We start from the raw sequence: 21,428 nt of genomic DNA on the forward strand, positions 1-21,428 counted from the left end.
ATGTAGAGTATTTTAGTGATCTACTGGGACTAGAGTATTCAATTGTCTTTTACTAGTGACATTACAGATTATATAGAAGACAAAGTATACATTTGTCAGATGACGCAAAGATCTGAAACCGGATTGTTACTCAAGTTTGTATAATGAAAAGTGTGAATGAGTTGGGTAGGTTTAGGGTGACCAGATTTTGAAAATGAAAAACCGGGACACATTTTATATATATATATATATATATATATATATATATATATATATATATATATATATATAACAGTTTATTTATTGTAGTACACTTATACTTTACTACCATTAGAGAGAGTGTGTGTGTGTGTGTGTGTGTGTGTGTGTGTGTGTGTGTGTGTGTGTGTGTTTGTGTGTACACCTCAATAATCAAACAAAAAAAAAACCCACATGTGAATGATTCTGAACCCATTAACCAGTGTCAGGATGCCCCCTCTTCACAATTTCTAAAAGCAGCAATCCCGCCTGGGATCTTACCTGATCCGCAGTCCCTCAAGGTACTATACTAGAGGGGAGGTGTTCCTTACCTGTCTTCCGATGTCTCCCGCGTGAAATTTGAGTCAGATCTGGAAGAAAGCAGAGTAGGTTACTTCGGTGTAGGTATACGGCAGTTAAGATAAGACAGAGGGTGAGGGAGACAGGGAGGGAGGGCGAGGGAGGGAGACAGGGATGGAGGGAGACAGGGAGGGAGGGCGAGGGAGGGAGACAGGGATGGAGGGAGACAGGGATGGAGGGAGACAGGGAGGGAGGGAGACAGGAAGGGAGGGCGAGGGAGTGAGACAGGGAGGGAGGGCAAGGGAGGGAGGGAGGGCGAGGGAGGGAGGGTGAGACAGGGAGGGTGAGAGGGTGAGACAGGGAGGGTGACACAGGGAGGGTGAGAGGGTGACACAGGGAGGGTGAGGGAGTGTGAGACAGGGAGGGTGAGGGAGTGTGAGACAGGGAGGGTGAGGGAGTGTGAGACAGGGAGGGTGAGGGAGGGTGAGACAGGGAGGGTGAGGGAGGGTGAGACAGGGAGGGTGAGGGAGGGTGAGACAGGGAGGGTGAGGGAGGGTGAGACAGGGAGTGTGAGGGAGGGTGAGACGGAGTGTGAGGGAGGGTGAGACAGGGAGTGTGAGGGAGGGTGAGACAGGGAGTGTGAGGGAGGGTGAGACAGGGAGTGTGAGGGAGGGTGAGACAGGGAGGGAAGGAGGGAGAGACAGGGAGGGAGGGAGGGTGAGACAGGGAGGGAGGGAGGGTGAGACAGGGAGGGAGGGTGAGACAGGGAGGGAGACAGGGTGGGAGACAGGGAGGGAGGGTGAGACAGGGAGGGAGACAGGGTGGGTGACAGGGTGGGAGAGGGAGGGAGACAGGGAGGGAAGGAGGGAGACGGGGTGGGAGGGAAGGAGGGAGACGGGGTGGGAGACAGGGTGGGAGGGAAGGAGGGAGACAGGGTGGGAGACAGGGTGGGAGGGAAGGAGGGAGACAGGGTGGGAGGGAAGGAGGGAGACAGGGTGGGAGGGAAGGAGGGAGACAGGGTGGGAGGGAAGGAGGGAGACAGGGTGGGAGGGAAGGAGGGAGACAGGGTGGGAGGGAAGGAGGGAGACAGGGTGGGGGAGAGAGAGGGAGAGAGAGGGAGGGAGAGAGACACACACCCACTGACACACACACTGATACACACACACACACACACACACACACACACACACACACACACTGATGCACACACCCCCCCACTGATACTGATACACACACACACTGATACTGATACACACACACACACACACACACACACACACACACACACACACACACACACACTGATACTGATACACACACACACACACACTGATACTGATACACACACACACACACACACTGATACTGATGCACCCCCCCCCACTGATACACACACCCCCACTGATACACACACACACCCCCCCCACACTGATACACACCACCCCACACTGATACACACCCCCCCCCCACTGATACACACACCCCCCCCACTGATACACACACACCCCCCACTGATACACACACACACCCCCACTGATACACACACACACCCCCACTGATACACACACACACCCCCACTGATACACACACACACACACACTGATACACACACACACACACACACACCCACACCCACTGATACACACACAAACACACACACACCCACTGATACACACACACACACCCACTGATACACACACACACACACTGATACACACCCGCACTGATACACACACACACACCCACTGATACACACACACACACACACACACACACACACACACACACACACACACTGATACACACACACACTGATACACACACAAACACACACACCCACACACCCACTGATACACACACACACACTGATACACACACACACACACACACACACACTGATACACACACACACACTGATACACACACACACACACTGATACACACACACACACACTGATACACACACACCCACTGATACACACACACCCACTGATACACCCACACCCACACACACTGATACACACACACCCACTGATACACACACACCCACTGATACACACACAACACACCCCCACTGATACACACACCCACTGATACACACACACCCACTGATACACACACAGATACACACACACACACACTGATACGCACACACACACACCCCCACTGATACATACACAACACACCCCCACTGATACACACACACACTGATACACACCCACTGATACACCCACACCCACTGATACACACACACATACACACACACACACTGATACACACACACACACATACACACACACACTGATACACATACACATACACACTGATACACATACACACACTCACACACACACACACACTGATACACATACACACACACACACACACACACACACACACTGATACACATACACACTGATACACATACACACACACACACACACACACACACACACACACACACACACACACACACACACACACACACACACACACACTGATACACACACACACACACACACACACTGATACACACACACACACACACACACACTGATACACACACTGATACACACACACAGATACACCCCGCCTCCCCATGCACCGCCCGCCAGCCCCTGCACCGCCTGCGACCGCGCAGCAACCACTGCCCGCCCCCGAGCCCATCTCCCACACCAAGGGGACGGGGGGAAAAGCTGTGAGCGCCGGGGGGAAAAGCTGTGAGCGCCGGGGGGCAAAGCTGTGAGAGCCGGGGGGGCAACGGTGGGAGCGCCGGGGGGGCAATGGTGGGAGTGCCGGGGGGGCAACGGTGGGAGCGCCGGGGGGGCAATGCTGGGAGCGCCGGGGGGGGCAATGCTGGGAGCGCCGAGGGGGCAATGCTGGGAGCGCCGGGGTGGGGGCAAAGGTACAAGGTGGTACAAAGGCAGGCGCACCCCCGCTACCACCTCCTATTACCCCCCCCTGGCTGGGACCCGGGACCCGGGACAGAAGGGGGACACTCACGCGCACAGAGGAAGCCGGGAAGACACGTGTGCTCTGCAAAAAGCGGAAGTCCCGCACCCGGCTTCCTCTGACCTGCCTGCAACCAATCCCCTGCGGGCCGGCCGGCCGGCATTCTAAGTCCCGCCCCCGGCATCATCATTCATCCAATCCCCTGCGGGCCGGCCGGCATTCTAAATCCCGCCCCCGGCATTCTCCTTCATTCAGTCCCCCCGGCAGCATTCACACACACATAGAAAATACTTACCCGCCGCCGCCGCCGCCGCCGCATTCTCCTCACCGCCGCATTCTCATCACCGCCGCATTCTCCTCACCGCCGCATTCTCCTCACCGCCGCTGCACCGCAATACCGGGACCAGGGACAAAAACCGGGACAAAAACCGGGACAGACTTAAACCGGTACAGGCCTCAAAAAACCGGGACTGTACCGGTAAAACCTGTACTAATGGTCACCCTAGGTAGGTTAGAGCAGGGGTGCGCAAAGTGGGGGTCCGTAAGATTTTTCTGAGGGAGTGCGGGGGCTGCACTCTTTCCCACGGCATTTAATGAAGTGCTGGGGCCTCTGCAGCGTCTCCTACCTTGTCTTCAGCGTGACACCGCGGGGTCAAGTGATGTGACGCATCGCCATGGCAACGTCACGTCACCCCGCACATCATTTGATGCTGGATTTTAGGTAAGGGGGTGGATGGGGGGTGAGCACGGGCTGGCAGGTAGGAGGAGGGGGGGGGCAGCGCACCAAATTTGCGCACCACTGGATTAGAGGACTGGTTAAGAGTATGGCAACTATAATTTAATGTCAAGAATCCAAACTCGTCTGGTACAGAGGCAAAATACATGAATTAGTGATACTGTAATGCCAATCACTATAGAGGAAAGGGACCTGGAAGTAGGCAAGCAACATCCCCCACAGTAACGGAGGTAAGAGGGTGAAGCAGGAGGACCGAGGAGCCAGAGGAGACCTGGCTACACATACAAAAAAAAAAAATCAACAGTATAATGGATTTGATGCCAGTTCCGATTTTTAGCATGTAGATAAGTGGGCTTAGTATGTGCCGTACATTTTTTTTGTTTCTGTTTAACAGGGAATTGGACATGACCATTACAATCCTCCGCTCCAATGCCTCATACAATAATATCACATTGGCATCTGACCTAATGTTCGGGAAGGACAGTCAATCCTTGTAATGTTGCCTTTTTTTTGTTATTGTAGGTGTCAGGCCGTTCGCATGTACGCATTGTGACAAGAAGTTCCGCACGTCCGGACACAGGAAGACTCACATTGCTTCGCATTTTAAACAGTGCGAGTTGAGAAAATTACGGCAACAGCGTAAGCCTGGTAAAGTACGTGCTGGAAAGAGTAACATTTCACTATCCGAGATCCCCTTGCAGGAGCCCATTCTCATCACCGACCTGGGTAAGAATTCAATTTTCAGTTGCTGCGATGAAAATATTAAACGCTCTTGTATATGCCTTTTCCATTCTTAAGCAAAGGCAAATATCATCCCTTTTCCTTGTGAGAAGAGAGAGAGGAGAAGTCATAGCTTGTTTGTTTTTAACTTTGTTTTGCACATGAATCTCTTGCCCTTAATGCATAATGAATGAAAATGTACTTTGCTGCATAACAATACGTTCCCCTTTATTTGGAATGCTGTGACTTATTCATTTGAATGAAGCCGATCTTTTCTCCATCACTGGGAAACTGCTTCACTGCACATTGAACAGGGGCCTTCCTTCTGAATCTAGCGGTGGTTATGATGAATAGCTGTGCATGTCATTCTGCTAGGCAGAACCCCAGATTGAAAATCCTATAACATGTCAAGATAAATTAAATCGTGTCCTATTTACTAATCGCTGCAAGTGGCGTTTTGGTGCAAAATTGGAGCACAGAAAACACAATTCGATGCAATTTACCAACTGAAACTTTGCAATTTGCGACAGCTGCATCAAACATAAATCCTTTTCTTTTCGTGGCCCGCTGAAATGGACTGCACGTAGCGTACAGAAGAATGGCATGCACTAAAAAAGTTTTTTTGCGCCGAAAAAAGGCGAAAGTGAGTCAACATTCCAAGTTAAAATTGGTGTAAACCCTTAAACGTCTAGTCATGGTAACGCAGAATTAATTTGCTATGTAGTTAGGGTTGCCAGGTGTCCAGTATTGAACCAGACTGTCCTGTATTTGGACTTTCTGTCCAGTAAAAAATGAGAGGTAATACTGGACATGTATGTGTATACCGTTATTACCTCTCTGGACATAGTGACCTGACCGGCTTGGGGGGCTGCGGGATTTCCCAGAGCAGGACTGCTGCTGGGGGGCTGGACAGCTTCCTTCATCCTGATTTTGCTGCTGCTGGGTAATGCCGCCAATCAGGAGGAGGTGTCAGGAGCCTGGGGGTGGTGCCAAGAAGAGGAGGAAACAGAATGGAGCCGAGAGAGGGGTGTGTTTGTGTGTGGGTCCCGAGCACTTCGCACCTTTCACCATTGTGTCCAGTAGTTTTGGAGAAGCCACCTGGCCACCCTATATGTACTGTATCATCCCAAAAATGTATTTGATGTAGCACAGATGTTTCATTTACTAGGTTACAAAAGTCTATTATTTTCATAGTATGGCTATTATAAATAATATTACATTAATCGTTTTATGTAAACTAATACTAGTGATAAATAAATTTAAAAAAATTACACCTTCAGTTTTAATTTAAATTGTATCGGGTATTCAACATTACGGAATGCATAAAAAACATCAAATGATGTCATGTATGAAGTCTTCATTGACCCAAGACACATTTTATGAAGGTTTGTATTACGACCTTTTGACGCACACCATTTAAAAAAATATCTTCGTACATGGGCCTATGGGGTTGAGAAAAACAGAATAATATCAAGTTTCTCTCCTCAACACATTGCTGGTAGTTTTGGAGCATGAAGTTGAAAAGGAGTGTTTCTCTTTTTGCTTTCAATTAAAAAAAAAAATTGATCCACACTTGACATTTCTTACAACTCTTGAACTTCTAGAGGCAAGACTTTTATTTAATTAAAAAAAAAATGTTTATATATTAAATGTTGCATTAATTAACACAGGGCCTTATTCTGAATTTAGACATCATAGCAAAAGTAACGTTGAAGATGGTGCTGCGCCATCAATATTTCGGAAAGTAGACCGTGACTTAGAATTCAGCACAACACTCGCAAACAACTGTAATTAATATAGTAATTAATATAAAATAGTGGTGTACCTGGCGGCTTTTCAGCTACCCGGACATTACCCGGACCCGGCAACTGAGAAGTGGGCCAGGTGTCGGGTAATACCTGGCATCGGCTAATGTCAGAGTTAGCTGAAAATATTCATCACTTACTTCATCAGCAGACGTCCTGTGATGGTGACAATTGAAGAATAGAGCAAAGGAGCACTGCTGCCAGAAGTAATCCTGAAGGAAAAATTCACGGGCAAACTCCAAACATAAAACTGAGGGTTTTTATTGCATGAGCTCACAGAGAGATGAACACAGCCAACGCACCAACGCATTTCATCCCGTGGGACTTTATCAAGGTGTAATATGGAAACATACCTTCTCACAGATATAGCCACCATTTTGCGCCAAAAGTCCCGCAGGGCCGCACCGCGCATGCGCGCCAGTGACGCGTCGCACAGCTGTGACATCGCATCATGTCCAACCACTCACCTTGGCAAATGAGGCGACGTCACTAGTGCTCGCCCGCATCCACCCTGGAACGCAAGCCCATGATGCACCTACTGGGCTAGAGGTGGAGAGAGTGTTAAAAACAAAAAACTTTAAATAAAACAACTAACAAAACTAACGAAAATACACATGAAAATGAATCTAAAAACAAACACAAAGTGAATATAAAAGAAACCTTTTGATAAATAAAATACATAAGATGCAGGAAGACATTCACAATCACAAACACACACTGGCTATAACATAATAGATACACATATAGATATCACCAATTTAATTTAGATAATAAATAAATGTACAATAAATATTTGAAAAAGAGCACAGACTAAGTGTATGTGATTGATTGTCAATTGACAAAGTACATCTCTATGGAAAACAGTGAATACATGAAAATAAGTATATGTAATCATCTTAAACACTATGTATGTATATATAGAAATATTATAAAATAATAAGCAAGATAACATCCATAATGTATATCACACTATATAAGTTCCATATGCAAAAAAATGTTAATAAGAAAATAATCGTCACTTACTTCATCAGCAGACGTCCTTCATCAGCAGCTGGTGGCAGCAAACTGTCTTAAGCCGGCGTGGAAGCAGCACAGATCCATTCCACTGCAGCAGGTAAGCAGTCAGTGTCAGTGTGAGACATCTGTCCAATAGAAACGCTCCTTCTCCGGTCACGTGATTCCCCGGCAGAAGTCTCACACTGACTGCTTACCTACTGCTGTGGAATGGATCTGTGCTGCTTCCACGCCGGCTTAAGACAGTTCGGATGCTGCCACAGGACATCTTCCTCCACCCTGCAGGTAAGTGCCAACCGGGTAACGGGTACCCGGCCGGGTAGAACTTTAGATTTTGGCCAGGAATCCGTTACCCGGTTTTAAAAAAAAAAAAACTGTACTCGGTACAACACTAATATATTCTAACAAGTCCTTAGATTCGTCCTGCTGGCTGTGTGTAATTTTAAAGTCTTTTTGCAATCCTGTGTGTAAACATTGAGATTCTACCAAATTATTACATCAACATTGCTTCAGTAAATAAGTACACATCCTATAACATGTTACTTTTGGATAACACCCTTCAGTCTGCACAGCAGACACAAGCTGTGCATCAGCCAGCATGCGGAGAGGAAAACACACATTTTACAGAGTGGAAGTCACAATGCTATTTGAGTACAGGAGGCTTCTCAAATACATTAACCTTGGGCCTTGATTATACCAAGTGCTGCAAGGCGGCAGTGCTATTCTGTGACGTTCGGCGCTGTTGCTGAGCAGCATCTTGATTATACCGGGGAGGGAGAGAAGGGGAGGCTTGGAGGCGTGGCGGAAGCGTGGCCGTGAGCTGTTCGCCCTCATTGGCTGAACCGCTCAGGTGACATGGCCATCGCAAGAAAAAAGCAAATTTCTCCGTCTTTTCCTCAGCCGTCCGCCTTGCAGTACAGCGGTCCGCGACTGTCGCAAGCGGTATGAGCAGTTTCATCGGATTTATGCAACTTGTTTTGGCGCCGTTAGACGCAACGCCGCGCTTGTTTTTGGGTATAATCACAGCCTAAGGTTGCGGACATAGTGCACTCGCGACAGAGCGCAAGTAGACACGCCCGTGTCTGCCGCCTAAGCGATCTGTGGAGTCGGATGACGCGCAACAGGGAGGCGTGGCCGTGACGTCACCAGGCGGATTCGTCCTCATTAGTTCAAACGCTCACGTGACATGAAAAATCAAATGGATTTGTCTCTTCCAAATCCTGCCACGCTGTCACGCTTCCACGTGCGCTGCATCGCGCGCAGTACGTCCAAACTGCTTCACATAAGGATCGTGCCCCGCGCACACTATGGTCGCAGCCTGACTCTCGATGCTTTCTCTCTTTCTGCGGCGTCGAGGTCTCTTTTCCTGATGAACACGCATTACCAGGTAGCGTCTGCATATGAAAAAAAAGCAGGAATTGCAACCAAACAAAGTGCTGGACATTGTGGACGCTTAGAATGTAGCAAAGTTTTTGCACCTGTCCCTGTTGGTGGATAATTAAGAAGTGTTCTGAAATTAGAAACCGCCTTTAATCCAACTCTAAATCGGCTGCTAATGTAAGACGAGTAATGGAAAGCGTGAACGCCCATGTTGAGTTTATATAAATTGGGTATAGATACCACGCCGCTTGTCAAATCGTTAGAGTAACGTGCTCCATGCAAATAAAGTTTTGCACCTATTTTTACCCAACTCAAAATCTACTGTAGTTCCTATTTTACAAGGTACAAGAGACAAAAGACAAAAAAACAAGCGCAAAACGCAAATCGTGAAGTATATCAAAATCAGTTTTAGTGTTAAAAAAGGGTAAGTATTCTGCATACATCAAAATATTAGAACATAAGCGTTTCGTGTATCAATACACAAGTTACCACACAACTGGCATCATAGTTGACGATAGAAGGAGTTTCCCCAGGTAACTGGATCTCAGCACTCTCCAGATGTCATCTGATTTCGTGGCTGTGGTTCGTCACCAGTGTCCCGGTCGGCTCCCGATCACGTGTTGCAGGAAATCTGTTGGCGCCTCCGTGGTAATGGTAAGGAAGTATCTTACTTCAAAAGACACACTATGTGTGTATGGAGACACAGTTTCTGAATCCACTCGAACAAAGTATCAGTAATTCAGGATACACTTGCGTGTTTCAGGCGTCTGTGCCTGAGAGTCTGTCAGCTGACAGTGACGTTCTGCTACGCGCTTATGTGTGACGTCACACGAGCGGCATACCTCCAACGAGGGACACCCGAGCGGTACAGCGGTGATACACGAAAAAAAGGGGTTTGTGCTGATAACTAAGCAACAAAACTGTTAGGGAACAATAATAATAGGCATAAAAGGTACCAATAAAAGCAATAATCCTACGCGTTTCGTAGCTAGATGCTACTTCTAGCTACGAAACGCGTAGAATTATTGCTTTTATTGGTACCTTTTATGCCTATTATTATCAGCACAAACCCCTTTTTTTTCGTGTATCACCGCTGTACCGTCACACGTAAGCGCGTAGCAGAATGTCACTGTCAGCTGACGGACTCTCAGGCACAGACGCCTGAAACACGCAAGTGTATCCTGAATCACTGATACTTTGTTCGAGTGGACTCAGAAACTGTGTCTCCATACACACACAGTGTGTCTTTTGAAGTAAGATACTTCCTTACCATTACCACAGAGGCGCCAACAGATTTCCTGCAACACCTGATCGGGAGCCGACCGGGACACTGGTGACGAACCACAGCCACAAAATCAGATGACATCTGGAGAGTGCTGAGATCCAGTTACCTGGGGAAACTCCTTCTATCGTCAACTATGATGCCAGTTGTGTGGTAACTTGTGTATTGATACACGAAACGCTTATGTTCTAATATTTTGATGTACGCAGAATACTTATCCTTTTTTAACACTAAAACTGATTTTGATATACTTCACGATTTGCGTTTTGCGCTTGTTTTTTTTGTCTTTTGTCTCTAGTTCTTGGGAGTGCTGAGCTACTCTGTCACTGTAGCAGCATACGCAACATACCAACGGTTATGTATGGTTTTAAATAATTTTTTGTCACTTCCACAGTAGGGTTGTGCTTTAAACCATTGTTTGAGTAATTTATTAAGGAGGGTTCACACCAAGTAGTGGTATTATTTTTGATATTGATCTTTTAACACAATTGGGTTGTTTTTGGGTTGCGCACTGTATTTTGTTTTTTTACAAGGTACAAACCTGTACAATTCGTTATTTCTAGGCATACGGTACCATGGACATTAGACAACTCTAAATCAGCCCCTAAAGTTGATCCTTCCAAATAAGTAATGTTTGAGGAAAACAAATCTATTTTTTTTTTTTATATGAAGGTCAATATATTCAAAGATAATGATACATTTGGGACACTTTGCCTACTTTTCTAATACACATTTTACCAACTCTAGCTCCGTGAATCTAATACTGAATATTTTCTGGCATGTCTGGACTCAGACTAGTGAATTATTTAAGCTATTACTGAGAGTTCTTTTTTTCTCAGTATTACGGGAACAGGAGACAAGCCCCAACTTGCGTACGGCTTTACTTATATTCCTTATGGAATTAGGTTTTAGTGCAATTTAAAGATAACTTTTTACTATGACACCAACATCGGACGCACAAAGTGCTCAGTGATCAAAGTTCTGCTTTATAGCACTGATTTTCATTATGGGTAGAAACATTAGTAAATTCTTCTGTTTACTCCCCTGTCTACACACACATTTTAGCATCTTTCTGGCCACTTTCAACTTCTCAGTTTCCTTGTGCCAGACCTGATAAATCCTCCGATTTTAATTGAGTAGCGAAAAATGAGAAATAGTTTGTTTTCCATTTGAAGATCTCTGTTTTCTTATCTCGCTTTAGAGAGCATTTTCTATTTACACTTTATTCTGAAAGTAAGTAATGTGTTATAACTGTTGATATTTTATAACAGCCAGCTTGTTAAATAACAACTATAAAATGGCTGTAAGGTTGAGCAGTCTTGTTTTGACTTCTCGCCTTGACTCCACTTTTCACAGTGAACTTGAACCATCTGATGGTCTAACATACAGCAGCATTCTGGGACTCTGTGATAACTGGTTGTTTCAATATTACAATTCTTGGGCATAGTGATCAAGACGCTCCATCATCTGGTATTTACTGGGGCTCATGAATAAACGTCATTTGGAATTGCAATTGTTTTTTGGCTCATGGGGGGGTCTTAATTACAACAAAGTGCGGATAGACATTCCTCTTATTTAATTGTATATTCTATAAAGAGATCAAAAATATTACAACAATATTCAATTGATATGCAAATAATAGTGATAAAGTGAATACTATCAAAATACATATAATGTGACCCGTGGTAATCAATTACAAGTGACATCAACTATTTACAGTGATATATGAAATATATTAATTTACCATCATATTTTTATTTGGGCGAATGAATCCAAAGTATCATAATTACTGCTCAAAAACCCTTAAGAGAACCGCTCCAAATGTTCTTTCCAAATCGATGGTGTCTTCAAGTGTAAGGGAGCATAATGATCCGTAACCAAAAAAAGAAGGGAAAAATACAAAAATGGTGCAATACTTTCTTCCAATGTGTGGTGTATATGGGGATGGTAGGAATTATACATATTTTATGAAGGTTTGTACTATTTTTTTTTGCACTAAAATGTCAATGCATAATAAAAATGTAAATATGATCTTGGTACACAGTACCCTAAATCTTGCAGTTAGTATGGGGCGCAGTGTTTGGATTGATGAGCTTGGCAGGCGTCTCGGTGCAGATGTTTGTAAATGTTTCCCTTCATGCTCATGCTATCCTGATTCTTTTCACACTCTTGCTCCGCAGAAACTGAAGGGATTGCTTGTTACACACGGTGAAAGTCCAGTATTAGCTCTTTGGTTATCTTTGCTATTCAAGTGTTGCTTCATATTGACAAAAGATGTAGCCATTTGAATTTTTGGCAGTAGCTAAAGAGAAATTTGAATGACTGCTCCTATGGTTTGTGTTTGTGCTCCTGAGTCATTAAAAAGGCAAAATAAATACAGATAATTATGTTAATTAATGGCGTACGTTTTGTGGTGTTAATCGTTTTAGTTCATTTATAATATATAGAAATGCAAAAATGGGATTGTTTGTGATATCTGTTTTGAGTGAAAATAAGAAATTTGCAAAACCATAATGGTATATTGTGTGAACTTATTGTGTAGACAAAAGTGATATTCCCTAACTATAAACATCTGGGAATTTTAGAAAACTAATTCTGTGCATTCCATCTTTAGCGGTATTTCCCCCCACCCTCTGGGAGATTGTGCCACTACACGGTGTCATGTGCTGGTTACCTGCTGGCTCACAGAATACTGAGTGGTCTGCCGGTGGCATTGGGGACATCAGGACAGGCTTCTGGGCCATTAACTGGTTCTTCCTCACGGTGTCAGTGCCTTCATCTCTTGCAGGCTCCAGGGATGTGGAGATAATCCCTGCAGGAGAACTCGCACTACTCCCTCAGATTACACACGAGGCAGGTGTATATTTTATAACAACTGGGATCTTTATTCTTCTCTCAGAATACACTTCAGCATACACTGGTATCTCATTAGTCCTCGAACCTCCAGATGGTCCCTGGACTTCCACCCCTGGCCTAGGGCACCAAGGACAGTCCTAAGTGTTTCTAAGCACTCCTGTTGTGGTACCGGTCTCTCTCAAGGGGGGAAAGACACTAACTAACTACATTTGGTAGTGCAGCCCCTTAAGTACAGATGTGGTAGGTCCAAGGTCTGAGCCCCTTATTGGGCAGAACACAGGCCTTAGCCCACCTCCTCCCCTGTCACTCAAGGGAGCTGCTGCTGGTGGGTAAACCCCAGAATTGGTCCTGACACTGCCTACACTGTTACCAGGGCTTGCATGTCAGGAGAGGGCAGACTGGTAGCCAAAACCAGACATAGCTACACATCATTGAAATTCAGGTTACTTATAACTTGAAACATGCTCTTTATTCTTATACCTGCCAGCTGGTAAGGCATCTTCTGCTTTCTCCTTAATGCTTTAGCAGATTTAGCAGATTTTTACTTCTGTTATTCTCAAGAAGAACTCTAATATGACCAGGCTCTCTGTTTGTCCATGCAGAGAAAACCCGTTAACAGGCAATATTCAGGATTAACATGTTTTTCTCGGGTAGATATTTTGGTTCACAACAGTAATCTTTAGAAAGAGAAAAAAAGGGTAAGTAAACGGAGGCTCAAATAACAAATCGTGAAGAGGAAAAAAAAGTGTGTGCCGAAAAGATACATTGTAACTAAGCAACGAGGGGTACAATTAAACAACCTAGGAAGAGAAGTGACAAGGAAAACCTCACAGAGTAGAGATTTTAGGCGTGTAGTAAAAGGCTTTCCTAAAGCATGGGGACAGACAATAGCAGCAAAAGTGGCAGCAAACATAGAATGAATACAAATAATAAAAAAAAATGGAAATGTCAATATCTTAGACAAAGGATGTCTGTTTTCATACTAGTGGGGGGGGGGGGGGGAAGCTGAGATGTTCAAACTTGTGGAAAAAGTGGCAATATTTATACTAATATAGAATATGATTATTAGCCCTCAGGAATGTAATGAAAAATAATTGATAGATTACAGTATTAGTTGGAATCGGTGAGTAATTGGAACCGCACCATTGGTAATGTTAGTCACTAGCAACATTATTAGAGAGAGGGTGAAAACAGTCCTCTATAAACATGACTACATCCACTCAGGAGAAATGAAGGTGCCAGGGGAGACTGAGTATTGCTGGGGAAGAAATGTAGTCAAAGGTTATATCATAAACTATCCTAGACCAAGGTTTTTATTCAAACCTCTCGGCTGGATCTAAAATGCATTGTAATGTATCTCAGCAGCAGTTTTGATCTGCTGATGCTTCTCCATTGCTCTGGATGATCATGTACCATAATATAGGGTGCCAGTGTCCAAAGTGTAGAAAATGGGACACCATTGGTTTGTCACTTTTGACATCTAAAAGCCATTAGTGTATAACAGCAATGTGTTTAACGGGAAAAGATTTGTTTGTTTTCCTGCCCAAGTAAAATAGCCTACTAGGACAGATTATAATTTAAAAAGCAAATTCACTTGTGCAGGAAATGCAATGTTTGTGGTCAATAGAGTATCCATTATGTAGACTTTTGAAAGAGAAATTGGGGAGAAAATGTCTATAGGTTTTGCGATTAGGGCACTTGTAGCATCCTACTTCGAATGGTAAAACAAATTTGTTATGTGTATAGCTAATAACTAGATTTGTTTTTTTTTAACCAAAAAGTCAGAGATCTTTTCGTTGTGTGCTGTATTTGATTCTGCTGTAAGTAAGGCAGTAAAGCCTGTTCTGTCCCAAAATGTGGCTGCATATAAACACATTCACATGAATAGACTTTTTACCTTTTTATAAACCTGAGAAATGCCTTTGAACTGTTTTATATTTGGATAGAAAACCTTCAGTTTACCCAGGACCGCTATGTATGTTGCTGTGGCAGGCCCTCATCCTTTATTTTTTCTTTCCATCTAAAGATCCCACTAATTCCCCAATGAAAATTGAAATGTGTTGTTTGTAGTTTCTCATACATGATTACTTTGTTAATATATTGGCTTTGAAGACCACATAGTCCTCTTCTATTGTTGCGACCATGGGTTTTAAAGAAATAATGTACATGATCTCAGAGGAACATACTAGGCTCTTCAACTAGTTTTGCAAAGAGGCTACATCAGAAAGATATTAAGAGGAGATGGAAGAATATTGCTGTGATATAGTGTGCGTGCGCGCACACATACGCCAATCCCCTTCTAGAAGCATATGGGGGGTAAACTGTACGGATTTCAGAAAATGTTAAAAAAAAAAACAACGCAACAGATTCCCAATTCCATAGTTATGAGGGACATTGGACATGATAAATTGAGAGTTTATAAGGAGATTTTTAATGATATATTTAAAACTTGAATGAGACTTTGTGGTCTGTAACCCCGGCAATGCTATGAAACAGTAAGATTGCCTTTCACTGACTGAAATGTGTGGATTCATCAGTTTAAATGCATCACTGGGCTCAGTGCATAAGAACATATTGGACCATTATCTTCTTTTGGTTTATGAATACAGGTCTCATCCAGCCCATTCCTCGCAATAGTCAATTTTTCCAAAGCTACTTCATCAACAGTTATACACACGAAGTTGACAGACCGTATAAGTGTTATTACTGCCATCGAGCTTATAAGAAATCCTGCCACCTGAAACAACATATCAGGTAATACATGTAACAAAAAAGAGAAATGCTGATGAACTGATCATTTCAAAGTCTATATTCTGATGCTTACAGGTAGGTGTGTGTGTGTGTGTTGTATGTATAATATATTTCTCTCTAAACAAACTAAATGCTGGAGGATCCTTACATATATAAAAGTAGCGTAGGTCTCGGGCACCTCTAATACTGCATGGTTTTATCAATCTATGCAGAAATGGTAAAATAGAAATTGAAATACTGTATATAGGAGGTGCAATGAAGTTAAAATAATAATTTCGTTCAGTGTTTCTCAAACGTCTCCCCGGATCCCTGAGACAGGCCAGGTTTCTGAGCAACAACCCAACAATCTACTCATATGCAAATTGGCTGCATTCACCAATGTACAAGTGGATTGATTTATTCCTAAAACCAGGGGTCCATAAGGAGAAGTTTGAGAACCACTGATCTAATTAGCACCTTTTTTTTTTTTTAATAATTAAACGTTTGTTAAAATATATATATATATTTATATATATATTTATATTTGCAAAACAAGAAAAAACACAAAAGCGCACCAAGATGAGAGATAGATATTGTATTAGCAACAAATAATAAAATTAGTAACTTACATATAAAATTTCTTTAATAATCCCCGATTCTGGTGTCTATCACAGGAGTAGGGCATCACATAGGAAGTATGAAGGGTAATCTCAGTTCTGAGAGATCAGACCCGCGCGCTGGGGCTGTCTCTGTTCACTCTCCTGTCCTCCACGTGTGGTAGCGTGGTGCGGAGTGTAGCACACATGTGCAGGAACCGGGGCCTTCAATAGGTGTCCTTAGGATGCCTGTCCGTTTTTGATAGCATAGAAACGATTGGAAATAAGCAGGAACGGTACACTTGAGTGTGTACTGGTGGTGGGTAGTAAAACCGCCAGCCACAACAGTCGCCACGTGGAGGACAGGAGAGTGAACAGAGACAGCCCCAGCGCGCGGGTCTGATCTCTCAGAACTGAGATTACCCTTCATACTTCCTATGTGATGCCCTACTCCTGTGATAGACACCAGAATCGGGGATTATTAAAGAAATTTTATATGTAAGTTACTAATTTTATTATTTGTTGCTAATACAATATCTATCTCTCATCTTGGTGCGCGTTTGTGTTTTTTCTTGTTTTGCTGATATTGGTATCACCATCGGGGTTCCGGTGGAGACCACATTTGGAGGTGGGGGAGACACCTCATAAACACAGAAGCAGCAAGAGAACTGAGAGGGACCAACACTCCAAGTTTAAAGAGCCAGAGCGCGGACTGAACTTTTCATATTTATATTTGCGCCTCACAGGCTTACTTGTACACACACAGTAACCGAGCATATATTTTTAAAATCGGCACCACTGCAAAAAAAAAAAAAGAGAAGCAAAGTTCATTCCAGTGAAAAGATGGTATTTATAGCCATAAAAAATGGCAATATTCATCATGTAAAAAATGAATGCCAAAGGTTTAAGGCGAGTTGACCAAGGACAGAGACACTAATGGGAATGTCCCAGGTTGGCATTTATCAGTACAAGAAGGAGATATACCTGAGTTCTATTTTAGGCCAGTCTCGTGAATATCTAGTCAGTGCAGCACATTATGACGCTTCTGTTCACTGTTCGTCTTTATTATCATTGATTCCTAATTCATGCTTATGTGAAACGTTTGCATAATTTTTTTAAGTATTTTAAGAAGTTTACATTTTCAACAATGGAACATTTAGGAAACAAAAGAGATCTCTAGTGAGGGGCGGCTTTATGAGGAACTCGGACTTATTCTGATCAGACGTTGGATTGTGCGGTTCTTCACATTCCAGTCAGCAGTTTCAAGAAATCCAGCAATGCTGAGCATCTTTTAAGCACTTGGCTCTCTAACTGCAGAAACAGAACAGCAAACCTACATCAGGCTCTGTATTAAGCTGTATTATGTATTAAATATTGAATGCATAGAAAAAAATAATTTGGGGGGAAATAAACATTATAGAAAATTGTCCTTGTGATGATCAACGTTATGCTAAATGTTTATGCGAAGTATAATCGTGTGTTCCTGGTAATTTTAACATTTTCGATCTTCATAGCTATAATTGCATCGGTTTATTCAGTGACTTTCAGAATAGTAACACATTATTTTCTGATTATCTTGATTTTTTTAAAGAGCAATTCAAAGTCCAAATAATATAATTTTTTCATTTCTAAGAGGTATTTTATGTTTTGGTTAAAATATTACGTATACCTGTATATTTGTTTCCATGTAGGTCTCACACCGGTGAAAAGCCATTTAAATGCACACAGTGCGGAAGAGGCTTTGCATCATCTGGTGTCCTAAAAGCACATATCCGGACACACACTGGATTGAGAGCCTATAAGTGTCTTATATGTAATGGGGCTTTTACCACTGGGGGTAGCCTCCGGCGTCACATGGCTATTCATAATGACCTACGACCGTATATGTGTCCTTATTGTCAGAAGACATTTAAAACCTCCTTAAACTGCAAAAAGCACATGAAAACCCACAGGTAAATAAAAATGAATGCTGATTCAATGTAGTTAACAATTAATTCTTTCACAACTGCTTCGTTATGATGCAGTCATACTCCAAATGAACTCTGAATTATATATAATATGAACCATCTGCAATTTTTTTTAACAGTGTATGTTAAACAAACATTGGAATCTACTGAACCAGTTTCTTTAAATTCTGGTCTTCAAGGTTCATTTATCAGAACTACCACAGCAAAGTCCTATTCTACTTGTGACACGGGAGACCAGGCATTTATACCTTTTATACCGGGATCATATCACTGAGCAAAACCAAATGATAAAACAAATTGTCATTTATTCCATTGAAACAGAACATACACACAGTGAAATACGAAATACAAGAGAGAGGCACACTTACAGGGGGCCTGGGGAAAAGACTAGACTTTCCTAACTTCTAAAGTCCATAAAACAAAGTTTGAAGTTGACTGGGACTTTGCCCAAATAGTCCTGGAACTCAAATCGGTATGAAGTTCCTGACGCCACCGCTGTATCATCTCCAGAGACACCAAAATCCTATGACCGGGAGATAGTACCAAACGTCCTGGTACTCTTTTCGGCTTGAAGTTTCAGCCGCGACCGCTAAGTTCTCTTCTCAGAACTTGACCTCAAAGTGGGAATTTCTTGCCTTGAAATTTCTGAACCCGGCTCGTGTCTATTTCTCCAAGAGCATCTTTTGGTGATTTCAAATTTGCTGCTGCTGTCTTGGCGCTCAAACCTTGGAGAATCTCTACACCGGATTGGCTGCAGGGTTTCTTATAGTATTTTGGAGTTCATTCACAAAATACTACAGCCAATCCCAGTGTGGGAACTTTACAACCAGCCAATCAGATGCCTATCAGTCTTCTGAAGCCGGGCAAGCGGATCTTCTGAATGCAACAAGGGTATGCGCGAGTTTGCCACCATTGCCACTTGTCATGCAGAAGCCACCCGCTGGCTTAGGTGCCTCCAGGTCTGGGAAGACTAATACTAGCCGGAACGGCTTGTATTGATCCCAGGACGTGGGTACTTCACCTAGTCATCCTGCCCAAATGTTCTTCACACCTCTGGCAGCATCTGTGGCTTTCAAGTCCGGACCCTGAGTAGACACAGTGGCACCACAGTTTGGTAGCCATCTGGGTCACTCAGAATACCAGCTTTGAAAGTCCCAGCTTATTTTACAGTGCACAAGCATAATACATTATGAACAAACCTGTTTAATAAAATATACTTTTACACTTTTATTCTAAGTATTTTGGTTATGAGGTAGAATGGGACTCTATACTTTTATTCCCACTAGCCATATCCCACACACACTGCAAACGTGACTTAGACCTCATAGCCTTCTGGGCTGTTACACATTTATGAAACACAAAATCCTTAAGAAAAACCCATCTCCATTAGAACTAAAAAACCTTAGGTTCATTCTCAGAGCTGTATCTCCTTCCTTTAGTGAAACTTGGATTTAGGTTTCATAAAAACTCTTGCAACCTCATAGGGTTGTTGTAACCCCCAGAACTTCTATACTGGTTTGGAGAAACCTGAGCATATACTGGGGGACCCTCACTAGCTTAGGGACCCCTGACTGTACCCCATTTCCCTTTCTGGTCTGTGCTGAAGCAGGGAAACCTGACAGTGAGTTGCGTAACTGTTTTAAAGGGAGGATTTTGACCGGGGTGATGTCTATATGTTCCCCGGAATCTCGCCTGATTCCCGGATACATTTTTGGGGTGGCCAGCAACTCTGGACCCCGGCTATCTAGACACAATCTGACAACACTTTTACTGCAACCCCACCCCCGCCCTTGAAACTCTCAGCCTCTCAATCTCCACTGATTAGCACTCCTGGGAAGGTAAAATACTGTACAAAAATTCTTTGTCATACGCATATGCATTTCATGTAGAACAGACAGGTTCAAGAGCTGACACTCTAAAACCCCAAATATGGATCAGAGGTAACCAGTCGGCATAATACCTTTACTGATGACCTGGTTACCCCCTCACCATCACAACTTGTCCTGACTTAAAAGCATCAGCATTATTTGGGAGGATTTTCCTCCTCCTACCTGTACTAAAGCAGTGGAACAGATTACAGTTGCATAAAGCTAACAGTCATTTCTAAATGTAAGCAAGGAAACAGTTGTCCTCAACCTACATTTATTGTTTAATAGGGTTCAGGCAGTTATTATTTTGTACGATTTTTGTTATTTTTTTGTGTTTCTATGTTCTTCTTGAAAATCTTTTCCTCATCCCACGACACCATGAAGGTAAAAAAAAAAAAAAAAGGCACACAGTTTAAGTATCTATTTTGGTCTAAATGGAAATTGAGTCTACTTTTTATAGTTGGGAACTGTTTCCAGAGACTATACATTTGTGTTGTACAAAGGGTATCTGGATCTCTGAAGTTAGGCCGTACACAACTCTAATTTAGTATAAACCTCTTCGACTTCCTGAGAGTTTAGTTTCTTTCTTCAAAGTCTGTTTTATTCTATTAAAATGTCATGTCACTAGCCCTTTATTAATATAATATGTCTAGTTCAGAGTTCGTTATGGACAGGAGTGTAGAGTAGAAAATTGAAGAAGTAGGGAGTCCTACACTGGAATGATAGGTTGCTACTATTGAGCATTCATTTGAATTGTGAACACAATGGAAATGTTTGTGGAATGTATCTCTTCAGATTCTGCGAGGTGTTTTGGGTACAGAGCCACTTGGCAATTCATGATGAAGGTGTACTAAAGGGCATTGAGGCATCTGCAGTACATCAGTATCTCTATAAAATGTGAAGTATGCAATCAGAAAATGGAAAGTTAAAAAAAAAATGCTTTGTCACTTTAAATGTGAAAAGTCTCATGAGTAGGGGAGAAGAAGAAATAAGTTATCGAGCTCCT

The 21,428-nt window shown here is 43.2% G+C and overlaps 1 protein-coding gene across 7 annotated transcripts in view; it reads left to right on the forward strand.

Moving 5' to 3' along the window:
- ZNF236 (zinc finger protein 236) overlaps nt 1-21,428 on the forward strand; it is a 203,490-nt gene that overhangs the window by 79,597 nt on the left and 102,465 nt on the right. For all 7 annotated transcript variants that reach the window (XM_075585499.1, XM_075585505.1, XM_075585503.1 and 4 more), the window contains exons 12-14: nt 4,727-4,930; nt 15,871-16,015; nt 18,279-18,539. In XM_075585499.1, coding sequence (XP_075441614.1) covers nt 4,727-4,930; nt 15,871-16,015; nt 18,279-18,539 — 610 coding nt within the window. The remainder of the gene's footprint in view (nt 1-4,726; nt 4,931-15,870; nt 16,016-18,278; nt 18,540-21,428) is intronic.

The sequence above is a fragment of the Ascaphus truei genome, chromosome 2 (genome assembly GCF_040206685.1).
Source record: "Ascaphus truei isolate aAscTru1 chromosome 2, aAscTru1.hap1, whole genome shotgun sequence".
NCBI lineage: Eukaryota > Metazoa > Chordata > Amphibia > Anura > Ascaphidae > Ascaphus > Ascaphus truei.